We start from the raw sequence: 14,442 nt of genomic DNA on the forward strand, positions 1-14,442 counted from the left end.
CCCTCATTTATATCTCAACCACATAGTACCTGTTAAGTTTCGTGATTTCATCTGGCACGATAAGGACTTTATTGCGCAAAATAAACAACTACTGTAGCAAGGTACTCAGCACTACTTTAGCAAGACCATGTTGCCATGTTGACACATACAGACTCACAAGGTTAGAAAAAATAGCCTACATGCCACTCAATTCACGACTGACAAAAGAGTAAGTGAAAAAAAAAAAAAAAATAATACAGGACAAGTACATACATACAGTGCATCTATTTTTTCCTAAATTATGCAGTTGAACACATGGAGGCGCTATCGCTCCGTTTGGTTGACTTGTATTATTAAAAAAGAAACAGAAGAAGCTCTACCCGGAAGTTTGTCTCACACGGCTCACTGTTCTTTCTCTGCAGATCATCTCAAAACAAATGTTTTGTTCCCTTCTTTATTCAATACGAAATGTTAACACAGTTGTGTTGTGTTAAACACAAATAACTGCGGCTAGCTGCATGATGCACAGCGGGCAGACGGAGTGATGGAGACAGCGAGGTTGTGTTCCCTGTGTCAGCGAAGGGTCCTCTGAAGCATCATGATCCCTGTGCCGCTGCTGGTGTGTGTGATGGGAGCCTGGTGTGCGGTCTATCTCACCGACACACTGTTGAAGGTGAATATATGTCCATGATTTGCGTTCTTGAATGAACTGCCAGCTATCATACATGGAGGAATTAGGTTGAGTCATTAGCCAACCGTGTATGTAACAGCTATCAGCCTTTTGACATGTTGGTATGTGAAATAGGAATAGCTCCACTTCCGCCCCCCACAATCTATTCTATGCTATTATTATTGTTCTGTCCGGTATAGTAACTGCACATTTTAGTGTAGTTACTATACATATGTATATATGTGTATACACAACTAAAGTGTAGCTAGAGCTATGCAGCTATAGCTTAAATCATTCCAAAATCAATGTTTACCACCTGAAGCCTTTATTCTCGGCAGTATTGGACAAGTTCAATAACGTCAACAACAACAACATGACATAACTAAACGTTCGTTTTACCAAATGTGTTGTAAAATAAATTAGGCCTACAACAACAAAACTGGATTTACAAAAGTATAGACAACTAGTTGACTTTCAACTTGGTGACACAGTAGTAAAAACAATCATCTGTGTGCCAATTTTTCAATTTAGCTTTGTTAAAGATTTTTAGCAAACCTTAAAAGTGTTGCTGAAAATCATTAAATTATGATTCTTTCAACCAAGAATCTTAATTTAAGTTGTAATTGAAATAGGAATCTTGGTTGATAAGATTTTACAGTTTTATTGGTTTGAAAAATATTGCTGAAATGCGAGTATTTCGTTATAGGTTGCTTGTAGTACCTGTAACATAACTGCACATATTCATCATTCAAGTGATTCTTTATAGACATTTGTATTTATAATAAGAACAGATATATTCCCCGAATTGTTTGTAGAAATCTTAAAAGTCTCTTGTGCTTTTTGCTCATTGGTGGTTGAATTCTTGGATTATGTTTTTTACTTTTCCATGGACTCCTGCAGTCGTCAGTGACACATAGGATCAGGTACGAGTCATGGCTGGCCAGTCGAGGACTGATGCTGTCTCCCTTCCATGTGAGATGGCAAACCACCATGTTCAATCGTCTGTTTGCGTACTGCGCCCGCATCAACCCCAGAGCCCAATACCTGTGGTAAGGACTTCTGTTTGATTAATAAACTGCCCTTACCCTGAACTGGTCCTGAATCATTTCTGTATTTTCAGTTTTTCTGCTTTTAATGTAAACACTATATTTTTGAATAATTTCCCAGTGGGTCTACCTAAGCATTTTTTTAAAAAATGATTGATTCAGTATAATAGATATATTATTTTTTATTACACAAATATACAAACAGAATTCAAACGGAAAGGGAAATGGGTCTAACAGGAGAGGTCGAGAAGCTCTAGTTACATACAGGAGTTTCCCTCACAAATGAAAAATAAGAAACTAATAATTTTGAACTAATACACAAACAAAAAGATTTAAAAACATTTTAGACTAAATACACTTCTAGGTGATTAGGTGTGTGGTCATTCAGAAAGAAAGCACTCATTCTAACAAAATATCATCTTCGTTCCTCTTCAGGCAACCAATCATATGTCCTCCGGTTGGTGCTAGTGATGAAAAAAAATGTCGAACAAATCGATAGTGTCCCAAATAATTAACTAAATGCAAGCTTTCAAGGGTAAATAGAGTTCTTTAATTAGGGTTATTCATTATAAAGATAACAAACTAATAGCAATGCCAAATTTAACACCAATGAAGTTTTACTAAGGGGTAGCTCTGCATTTACCGTTCAAAAACTTACATTTTCATTCATAACATAGTGTTAGTGGCCAGCTATACCTATCGCTCAACATAATGTCTGCTGAAGTACTGCAGTGATCATTCTGGTTCATCTTTTCTCATCACGTAATGAACAAGTGGGCCAGTCTTCCAAAATCCTGATATTACCTTTACACTGTGCCTCTGTCCTGTGCAGTTTTAATTTCCCTGCAAGCTTTACATTTGTTTTGAGATAAATGTATCACATGTATAGGTCACAAAGTACAACCAAATCTTAATGATTATGCACTATTTCATCCTTTATATACCTCACAGGTTCAACAGTGGTCTGGTATTTGGTGTAATGGCCATGGTGGGATCAGTGGTGCTGCTGATCAGGACGCTGCAGCAGACTCTCGCCCAGATGACCTCAGACAACCCTAGGATGGGGAGTCAGCAGACCCTGCAGGTGGTGGTATGTACATACCGAACCAGTGTGGATGTCTTTTCAGGCTACAGGGTCTAACTGGAGATGAACTGGAGCTCAGAGCATTACATGTCCTTGAAAGTTCATATAAAGCCATTGATTTAAAAATGAAAGTGTGAAAAATGCCCCCAATTATGAGAAGGGGTCTTATTTAGCACATTTCTCCCTTTATTTCAAACAGCCGTGCATTGATGTGAGCACAATCCCCAGTGGAGCTCTGTAGGTTGATTCATGGGAAGCTATTAGTTGGCCATTTATAAAGGAGTACTCAGCCTGGAGTTAATGCAGCACACTGCCGGGGGGAGAAGACACATGCAGACCACAGAGAAAACCACAGCATCAGCATAACCTGAAACAAACAAAAAGAGTAGGAATTTGAATACATCGTGGTATTAAGAATATTGTGTTCATTCTACAAATGTGCAGCCTGGATACAGTGCGTTTCATATCATAGTTTAATAAAATATCCTCCTGAAAAGGGATTCAAATACTTTTTAAAGGTTCTTAAGGATCAAAGAGGAGAAACATCTATGATCAGATTGAAAAATATAAATACATACTCAATGTAAATGTAAAATGTACAGTGTGAAGGTATTCGGCGTCACACTGTACATTTTACATTTACATTTAATTAAATATTCCATTCCTTATACACAATCTAAATAATATCCTGCTTTATATTGTGTTCTCTGAAAATTGGCCCTTATAGATTGTTTTATCTTCACAGTCATCTGTATATTTATTACTCTCTAATGCGTGTTTATTTCTATTTCTATTTTGAGATGTTTGTATTTAAGAATTGTTAATTTCTACTCTTTTCATTTCTAATTATGTGCAATGCCTTGTTTGTTTTTTTGCTGCTGCAACAAAAAGATTTCCAAATTTGGGAATAAAGTACATCTTATCTTAAATTAAATTATTCCCCCTAAGAAGACTGTTGGTGTCATGTTGTGTATCTGTATAAGTCAGAGTTGTGTGTTGCTTTTTAATGCATGTGTCTCTAGATCCCCGGTGTCAATCTGCCCACCAGTCAGCTGGCCTACTTCTTCATCGCCCTGCTCCTCAGCGGAGTCATACATGAGCTGGGCCACGCTGTGGCAGCATTGAGGTAAAACACACACACATCCTTGTCATTAATCTGTTAACGTGTCCATCAGTAAAGCAAATCCAATAGATTTATATCTTGGATTTAATATTATATAATAAAAAAGTTGTCCAAAAGCTAGAAAAGAGTTGGGCAATGTTAGCCCTTGTACAATTGCAGGAATGTGAAAGGGTATAAGATATTTTCTATAATTGTATTCATTTATTCAATTAATTTAACTTGGTGTCCTTCTGTCCTTTGAACGTGTCCAAATATTTGTGTTTTATTCCAAGCACTTGGACTGGAAATGTTAGAATCTGAAGTATTTAGTAGGCAACCATTTCAATTGTGAAATATTCAGAAGCAGAAAATTGTCTGTTAATTTTGGATTCCATCCCACATAAATAGCAGTTGTTTAAAATAATATGTTTTCAATGCCTTTTGGTGTGCTCTCCTTCTCTTCTGACCCTGTTTCAATGTGTCATATTCCTTCTAGGGAGCAAGTGCGAGTAAACGGCTTCGGCATGTTTGTGTTTGTTGTGTATCCCGGTGCGTTTGTGGACCTCTTCACAACGCACCTCAACATCATATCGCCCATTCAGCAGCTCCGCATCTTCTGTGCCGGTGAGACTCTTACACATTGATGTTTTGATCAGTCCTTATGGGCAGAGGTGGTTATTTTGCCAGCTAATGACATCCCGGTTATTAATCACAATTATTCCAGGCATTGAGTTAAATACTCATTTCTGTGAGTGAAGGTCGCTCTGAGGTCAGTAAGTTCTGAGCAGCTGCTACACATCAACTCATCATTCCACTCTGCAATTAAGGAAATTAGATATTAATTGATTGGCAGAGTTGGCAGTTAGTCACGCATGAATAAGACTAATAGGGAAAGGCTGATTATTTTCAATGCAGTCTGGCCAAGAAGTATATTGCAAGCTTTGATAAGTACACTTTAAAGCAGCAAAAAATAGGCTTGTATGACTCAGATTATGTATAAAACAATATTATATAAAGCTTATTCAACAATCCGATAAAAGATCAGCGAGGGAAAACGGATGGTTCATTTTTTTGAGCTAATTTCTCTTCTGATTTATGTCAGCTGTAGCTTATGACTTATGATGGTTATTATAGTGCTGCTTAATTATGAGTTAATTATTTAGACTGATATTGCATTTGTGATTTTTTTAAGAGGATCTGAACCAAACAAGGCTTTTTTAATTACAAACCATATGTAGGCAAGAACTTCAGCTTACTGCGATTTCAATTTTGATGCACTAGTCCACATCGGGATTTCAATTAAGCTACAATTAATTGTGCAGCCTTGATTCACTAATTAGATTTTTATTTTACACATAAAAATCAGGTTTGTACCTACTCTAAGAGCCATTTTAATGAGTTCACGTTTGGGGGTTATCCACTGTGTGTGCCATTGGGTGTCGCTGTCTGATTCCCTAAGGCACAGGTATTTCAGGTGTGTGTTTGCCTGATCCCGGAAAGGCAAATGGTTTTTGACCGCATCAGTGTGAACCGAAAAGATTGATGGTTATGGAATGAAATATTGAATGGACTTCACTTTCACGATGCACCAAACTGGTCAATAAATGGATTGAACTATTCCGCATCTGATAAACACAGTGAAACGAGTCAGCCAAGTCATCCCCGGGAGTTAAACCACCACCTAAAAGCTTTAGTATTGGGCTGAAGCTACAAAAATAATAAAGATGTTCTTGACAACGAACAGTTAAGTGTTGTGTGGAATAAAGATCATTGCTACTTTAATAGCATACTCGTCACTTCACTCCTGACATCCTCAATGCTACGTGTCATCTTATTTGTCACAAAACATCAGTGGTATTCCTGCAAGAAACAGCAGCAAGGATGTCAAGATGATTTGTTGGTTAGAGGCTCTAAACTCCCTCCAGATGCTTAATGTGTCAGCTGTCAGTTTGTGCAAGAACATTAATGATATGCTACTTCCTCTATGCCGCTTACAAGCCTTTAGAGGGCAGTGAAGAGCTATTCTCAAATCTTTTAATAGATACACATTTCCTCCAGGCCTGTCTTTGGTTTATGTGAGAAGAATATAACTTGGGTGATGACTGCAGGCACATCACGGAGACTTCCTATCAAGTCATATGACTCAGTAGAGAAGGACAGAGAGGATGCTATTCCCATCAGGGGAGTGGTGACATAACAGCATGCTGAGTTTATTTTCCTGCCTCTCTCCCTCCTCACAGCGGAGCACTCTGCACTCAGGGTGTTATCCTGTAACATGTTTATTTGTGAATCCTGTAGAGATAGGTGATGCAACTTTAAGTTTGTGTGCTGTAATCAATCAAAAATCAATATAGAATTATACGCAGCTTTTAGGCCTGACTTTTAAAACATGCTGGGATTGATTTTTTTCCCAAGAGAAAGGAATATTCCTCCAGCTATCTTCAGCTTTTCATTTTCTCCTTTGCAGAGACTCAGTGCTTTAATGCTGCTGTCTCCACATTTGAATGATGGCTTTGCATGTTTATGTATGTAAGGCCTAAATGTCATGTCTTGACCTCATCAAGCAATGAGACATTTCCTCAAGTGGTTTTGGGACACTGAATGCGCCTTCATGCGTAATTAAGATGGTATAAACAGCTATTTTTAGTGAGCAGCGGTTACTGTTTTGCCACGGCATCCTGCACTCAAAAATATGTGCAGAACATGTAAACAGGACTCTAGTTTCAATTGTGGTGTGATATTTTCGTTCAATTCAATCTTTTGGAGGGTTATTTTGATCAGGTTCATAAACTTAAAGTTTTAAAGGCATATTTGAGAAGCTAAAATCCTTCCTATGCCCCTTTTTGGTCCCGTATTATATTATATTTGAAAGAATACATTATAGGGCCATATCTATACAAAACATGTCAGTGAAGTGTTTTGCTCAAAAAACCAAACAGATCACCCATTGTAGCATGCCTCATACCCCTCTATTTCAGCCCTGTTCCTGAAGTGCTCATTCTGTGACTGTCGCTTTAAATTTGAGCTGAGCTGAAGCTGGCCACGCCCCTTTGGAGCATCATGCAGCTCTCTCTCCTCTGTGAATGTTTTCTACCGGGAGAAGATACTCAGCTAAACGCTGCCGTGATTAAACCCCATATTATTGGACGTTGCCAGGAGTTCAATGTAAAGACAGCCCACATTTCATTATGACGTCATAACCAAAGCAAATCTGGATCAGCTCGTTTGTACCCCCGTTTTTAGAGATGTGGGTGAAGAGGAAAAGAGAGAGGGTTGTATTTTCTGACTTTGTGAGTCTCCTTACACATTGGGGACACATGATTCTGTATTAAAGACATCAAAAAGGGCATTTTGCACAATAGGGGACCTTTTTAAGGGGATTATAGGATTCTTTTTTTTGTGTCTGTAAAAATATGTTAAAATGTTTCTGTTTTTCTTTCTAGGAGTGTGGCACAACTTTGTTCTGTGTGTGGCAGCATTAGCCTTCCTCTTCCTGTTGCCCATTTTCCTGTTTCCCATGTATTCAACCGGTGGGGGGGGCGCTGGTCACTGAGGTCGTCCAGGTCAGTGCAGCCGGCTTCTAACGTGTTGTTCAGCGTTATATTCCTTTTTTGACCTTTTGTTATCTTAATATTGAACCTAGTGAGATTTAATCCTTGAGTAACATTATATTGGCCTTTGTGCAACCAGCTTTAAAAAATCATTACTGTTTGTCAGTACTTCAGTCACTGCTTCTCTGTGGCATGTTTTCCAATGTTCCAGTAATCAGTAGCTGTTATTTATGTGGGTGGAATTGGCGGGGCATTAGGGTTAATTACTTTTTAAATCATTGCCCCCTGCACATCCATAGAGTCAATAATTCACACAGCCATAGTAGCTGGAGAGTTTCGGTTGGAAGTCTATTGCTCAAGGATTCATTGGCATTAGCTGGCAAGGGAAAGTGTATTGGTCAATCCCTTCTCCACATGGTTTGTCCCGAGTATTGCAGGACATAAAAACATCCATCCTAGTTTTGTTTAACCCTTGTCCTTTTGAACCAAATGTGACATCTAGCTGTGTCTTTCAACCAGGGCGCTGCAGCCGATGGTCCCCGAGGTCTGTCAATTGGGGATATTGTGACCGGGCTGGAGGACTGTCCAGTCAAGGGGGTGGAGGACTGGAGCAGCTGCCTGTCTCGCGTCTCTCACTCCCCACAGACTGGATACTGTGTCCCTAGCAGCAGCCTGCAGCCCAGCTGGGCCCATGGACGAGGTGAGTGTGCTGTTTCTGCAGCAAGGACACCAAAGGTTCTACCAAAGTACAAAAACCGTACATAACTCAGAAAAGAGTAGGCACTGCGCTTCTGGAATTAACGTGTATTGGAGTTAAAACACGTCCTGTTTTTGCCATGTTGGGTGAATTAGCTGCCGTGGTTGTTTCATGAAAACATGTGATATTGATAACCTTTTAGCCGCAGGTCTTTACTGACTTAATGTGAAGTTAATAAAATAAAATTTGTAGAAAGGACGTTTTTAAGTAAAGCACCCAAAAAGGTGAGAAATCCCCCAAAATTGCACATGAAATTATAAATCGACAACTTGCTGGTGAGTTACTGGTGCACCTCTAGGAGGCTTGTCGGTACATCTATACTTTGCATTTGCCTACAAGTGTTGCCAACCAATGGGTACGAAGTGTGATGTTGAAAGTTGGGGACTTTTATGTTAAAAGATGTTAACCAGCATGCCTTCTTCAACTTTTCACGACCTTATCGCTAAAATATTAGCTTTGTAAGCGCCTCAAAACTGTGATTAATTTAGTGATTTATATACTATCCTACGGACGCTGACATGCTCAGATAATTTGTCTCCTGCCTATATCATTTTATTTAAGTTAGTTTTGTATTGCATAAAAATGTCAAATCCACAGAGCAGCAGCGGGTGCTGTGATAGGCCAGCTGTTAGCTGAAGTCATGTGTGAGGTCAGAGATCAACAGCTGGCCAATCAGAGCTCCTGTTGTTTCTCTGTGGCCTGAATCAATTCTAGCGGCAGACATTAGAGTTTATATTTTAGCGAGAAATGGCAAAGAGGGCTTAAATAAAGGCAGCATTTCACATGGTTCCTTCATCATTCGTCATAAAAAAGTTTGTTACTTCAGCAAGTGCTGCATTTAAATCCTTTCTGTGGCTATCTTCTTTACATCTTCCTGTTTTTTTAAGTAATGTTTATGACAATTTCATCGTCTCTCTGCTAGTTGTTACAGAAACATGCTGTCTTACCAATGGAGTTTGCTGCCTTCTATTTTAATGCGCACAATAATATGTGTGAGTCCCTGATGATGTGTGAAGTGGAGACAACAGGATAATCACTGTTGTCATGTAGCGTGTGAAACTTTGTCCATGTCTAATCGTCTCGCGCTAGTAGATTCATCAATCGGGAAAACGGCAACTCTGTGACATCCATCTTCTGTTTTTACCCTGACACAAAATGAATCAAGCAGTCCTTGTCATCATTTATCTCCCCCCCCCCCCCCCCCCCTTTGTGCTAGCCTTTAAGCGTTTGGATGGAACGTTCGACTGCTGCAGCAACAACAGCCTGACGGATCTCTGTTTCTCCTACATGAAACCTCAGGGCAAGAAAGAGAGAGAGGTGACAGACACGCATTATTCACTTCCTTTTATTGCCATTTTTTTTAACCATGTGAGTTTAATGTACATCAAAACTCAATATGAGTATACAAAAAATACATTTTCAACATTATATCACTAAGCAATACAAATGTGTACATAGGTATGTGTATGTATAGAATGTTGTTTGTGTACGCTTTTAATTTCTGATTTATCTTGGGGTTTTTTTTATCCTGCAACTGGATGACTAGCTTCTGTTTGTCTGAGTCATAAATTGTCTGCATAAATATTGTAATAGTAGAATAAATACAAAAAAATAAATGATAGTGCACATGTTGGATGGACAATATGACACATTTTGTGTGACCCTGACCTAGTTTTACAGGATAACTGCTCATAAATTCACATTAGAAGTGCATCTTTGAAAAAGGTTATCATTAATAAAGATATGTGAAAAAGAAAACAAAAGACTAAGGGATGTACAGTTTGTACCGGCAACCAAAAACAAGCCAACAACAGCTGTTAATCCTAGTGACTCTCCTGTTATATATTCACATTTGCATATACTGATATTTGGTGTTGTTCTGTAATCCTCTGGCTGCAGTACGCCTGCATGCCGGTGCGCAAGATGGTGATGGGGACGCAAGTGTGTCGTACCGACGATGACTGCACCGCACACATACAGGGTGCCAGCCTCTGCGTGACTCCCTCTCTGGAGAACCAGACTCGCTTCATCCGCGTCACACACCCACCCAACACACACATGCTGTTTGTGGGGTATCCACCACACCTGCAGTATGCTGGTAAGTTACAGTTTGGTTATTTCAAATAAAAAGAAAGGTGTCTATTAGATAAGTTATATCCGATATTTGCAATTCTATGCATTTACTCCTAACAGTATTCTTTATTTTAAATGTTAAAATTCCTTGTAATTTCAGTGTAAGAGTTGCAACAAGACACCTTTTGATGATTAAGTCTCACCCTAAAAGGAGGCATGAGCTTGAATGTGTAATATTCATATAATTGCTGTTTACAGTGATGCCTCGACAGTCCATATGTGATGTACAATAGGTGCAGGAAGAGGCTTGTTGTCTTGCCTGCTGCAATTTCAGACAGATGTGATGATTGGCTAAAAGCTGAGATCTTTCCATCATTATAAAGTCAACCGCACCGTGTGAACTTAACACCTCCTTGTGCTTTGTCTTTTCTAGTGAGTCTGACCAACTTTGTCCCTCGGTTTGGTTTCCTCCACCTGGATCTGCCTGTTTTCTTGGAGACCTTCTGCAAGTATCCTTTACTGCTTTCAGGGCAGATGGGCTGAAGTGAGATATATGAGGTGTTGGCTTGCTTGCTTGAAAGAAAGAACTGTCTTTTCGGTTTAAAGCATGAAGCATTTTTCTCTTCAAAATGTGTTTCTTAAGTTATCCAGCAAAAGTTACCACTCATACAAAACCAAATAAGGCTAGTGCAGCGAAACCCTTATGCATATCCAGTTGACCATGGTTGCGTTTAATTTCCTCTACATTCTGCTTGTTATCTATAAGAGGATTCATTAGTGATTTGTTCTCTAAATGTTACCGTCTCGCTTGGGGGGTCACATCTGCTGCAGTTATCTGTACACAAGGTCATTGTCTATAAACATGATAAGGAAAGCTTGGAAGATTAATATTTCCTCTTTATCATTTTTATTTGTGTATTATTATTTATTTTTTTTATCCGTCCGCGAGCACGACGCCATCCGCGATCGATTAACTAGTGGACAATGATCTCCTCGCTCTACGCCTCCTGTACCTGTTCGCTCTGCTATCGTGTGAAGGGTCTGCTAACAAGCGACAAAACAGAAAGGGAGACCTTATGAGAAAAAGAGAAGAGGACGTTGGAATTACCTCAGAAGATGCAACACTTAAAAGGTAAAGCTTAGGTAAAGTTTAAGTACGCAGCTTCTCCAGATCACCTGCAGCTCTGCCCGCTGTGAGGGGACCGGTGAGCGGAGCAAAACACACATTTAGAGTTAAACTTATTACACTAAGCTATTTTGTCTACTTCTGAATCTACCTAAACTAGTTGTAAATATATTTACTCTCTGCTGTCGGTTCACTCATTACTGGATCAGCGAGCTGCATGAGACGGACGGGCTGTCAGGAAAGGGAGACAGGGAGAGAGGAAAAGAGCGCGCTCCGTTTATTATTCCCGTGTCATTATTCCAAAGTTGCTGTCAACTTTGGAATAATGCTTTTTTAAATTGCAGATCTCTGGGTGAAAGTGAAATAGTCCCACACTGCCGACATGTTGTTTTTCTTTAGTTCATGTTTTTTTTTTTTTAGATATAAACGGACTATGGGTGCCGCAGATGTTATGACGGAACGCAGGAAAAATGAACAAAAGCGCGGCGACTGCCATCGGTGAATGGCACCTTATTTGCCGATGGGCCGATGGCAGTAAATAGGGCGAACATCGACTGATGCCGATGTCTGGCCGATGTATCGGTGCATCCCTAAATTATACCATTCTACAATTGCAATATTGAAGAATTTGTAAAACTATATTTGAAATACTGTTCTAGAACATAATAATAACATACTAGAATTCTATCATTTCATAATTGTCAAACTTTAGAATTATAATCGTAACATTCTACAATTTTTTAAATTGTAACATTCTAGAACTTAAACATAACTTCCTAGAATAATACCATTCTAGAGTTTTGATATTATTGAACTCTACAGAAATATAATAAATGGTAGCAAAGACTTGAGCTACTGCTTGTGTTTTTCTTCCTTTATAAAATATTTCTAGACTCGCCCTGTGATTTAGCAAAGTGTATGCATGAAATAAGCATTGCCTTTTAGAGCTTGTTATACACAAGGCAACAATCAGTGGTAAACAATCTCCCAAAAGGTACATTTTGTGTTTTTTCTCCAAGTCCTACAATGATCCACATATGCATACTTCATCCTCTAATGAAAGTGATGTGTCATTTTTGACCTAAAAGACCTCGAAGAAATATTTTTAGGGTCATTCTGTGTCCAAGGTTCCAAACCTAATACTGTAATATTGTCCCTAACCCTCCTGTCCCTCAGATATGTAGTGTCCCTCTCTGGAGCTTTAGCAGTCGTAAACTCTGTCCCGTGCTTCGCTCTAGACGGTCAGTGGATGCTGAATGCACTGCTAGAGGCCACGCTGGTTACTGTGGTAACGGACCGTCACAGGCGCGAGCTGATTGGCTTCTTCCTTCTGCTGGCAGGCAGCGCCCTGCTGGCAGCCAACGTGGCACTGGGCCTGTGGATGGTCACTGCACGGTAGCCACAGTGGTGAGCCGCACTGGAGGGCAAAAAACACTAAATGTGGACGGAGTGGTTCTCTCAGGATGTGTCTGACACGTGTGGACCATTAATCTGTGAACTAGACAGCAGGGCTGCCCAATTTCAGGAGACTGTTGAGCAGAACATCTGCTTTACCGGACCACCAGGGAAACCAATACCAACCTTGTTGCCGCCATATACTCACAAAGCACATGTATACAAATAAATACTGCACTTGCCGTAAAGCACTGTCTGATGTGACCGTTTACACACACTGCACAATCTTTCCAAATGTGAATATCTGTGTTGTCTTTGAAGTATGAGGAGAAAATTGTCTTGGTTTTGAAAAGGTTTGATTCCACAATGCCATACTTTTTCACTGTTGGACCTCAACGTGCTGCAGAGATGGATCCACGAGGAGAGAAGCAAAAGCAAGGATCATTTAAAAAAGCCTTCCAGTTATTGGCAAATGCTTGGCGGTTTCTTGAATGTCTATTACACATCATTAGTGGAAATAATATTATTCATGTGACAGTATTTCAGTGAATGTGACTCCTCACAGGTCTGTGACTCCAACAATGTCTGGTAATATCCAACATGTTTAAAGGTGGGTATCCAATATTGAAAAGAAAGCGATTTGCTCTCTCTTTCTCTCCCTCTTGCATTGATGAAAATGAATATGATTATGATTTGTCACAGCTCTGGAATAAAAGGCTGCTTCTATTTAAGTGATTTTAGAGTGTTTAATACATCATAACGTTTAATATGTTTTAGTTCTCTTCCTATGTTTGGTTGATCTATGGTTTATCATTTGTGTCTGTCGGTTAAATGAGCCGGCTGACAACATTCCAGTATTTAGGTGGACGGGGAGGTCAAAGTTAAATCCACTGATCCTTTTAATCTCTGGATTGCAGGTCTTTGGATTGTGATATCCAGGCGCAATATGAAAGTATCGTTGGGTTTAGCCACCTCAGATTGAAATGTGTCTCATCTTGGAAACTAGTGTTTGGAAGCAGTATAAAACAATTAAATATGTGTTAGCTGACTACATGTTAAGCAGTAAGAACAGCTATAACTCCTGTGTATAAATGCAAACTGGCACGGTATGAACAGATAACGACAATAGAAGAAAAACAATATTTCACTATAGTTTTACTTTTTTTCCAATTATAGTTTGGTCTGTTAAATACACCAAAATATATTTGCTTATTTAATCTAATTCAGGTTTTCTCTCTGGTTTTTATACATTTCTGAATATGCACATGCATGACAGAGAGGTGCCAGAGTGAAGAGGCTGCGAGTCTTGCCGGCACCAGGGAGCAGGTGGGGGTTTGGGGCCTTGCTCCAGGAAACCTCGGCAGGGCCCAGGAGGTGAACTGGCACCTCTTCAGCTACCAGTCCACACTCCATATTTTTTGGGTCCATTTGGGACGTGAACCAGAGACCCTTGTGTTCCAAGGTCAAGTCCATACAGGCTGAGCCACTGCCGCCCGAGAAGGTTTTAAAGTTGAAAACAATACTGCTGCTTCATCTTTGATTTTTTAAAATATTTATTTTGTATTTATACTACTATATCCAATTGCCTTTGGAACATGCATGTAGCCTGATTTTCCTTTCATAAAACTGCCCCTTTCCAATTTTGAAGACGGGATATTG

The 14,442-nt window shown here is 39.5% G+C and overlaps 1 protein-coding gene across 1 annotated transcript; it reads left to right on the plus strand.

Annotated features, from left to right (window-relative positions):
• The first annotated feature begins 352 nt into the window (after nucleotides 1-352).
• mbtps2 (membrane-bound transcription factor peptidase, site 2) lies at nucleotides 353-13,514 on the plus strand. The gene is given in 12 exon segments (XM_063874080.1): nucleotides 353-652; nucleotides 1,550-1,698; nucleotides 2,647-2,785; nucleotides 3,802-3,905; nucleotides 4,378-4,505; nucleotides 7,325-7,413; nucleotides 7,415-7,444; nucleotides 7,952-8,132; nucleotides 9,406-9,506; nucleotides 10,089-10,287; nucleotides 10,696-10,771; nucleotides 12,565-13,514. Coding segments are annotated over 12 exon segments (1,494 nt in total). The 5' UTR covers nucleotides 353-577; the 3' UTR covers nucleotides 12,788-13,514.
• The last annotated feature ends 928 nt before the right edge of the window (nucleotides 13,515-14,442 follow it).

This window comes from Eleginops maclovinus, chromosome 21 (assembly GCF_036324505.1).
Source record: "Eleginops maclovinus isolate JMC-PN-2008 ecotype Puerto Natales chromosome 21, JC_Emac_rtc_rv5, whole genome shotgun sequence".
Lineage (NCBI taxonomy): Eukaryota > Metazoa > Chordata > Actinopteri > Perciformes > Eleginopidae > Eleginops > Eleginops maclovinus.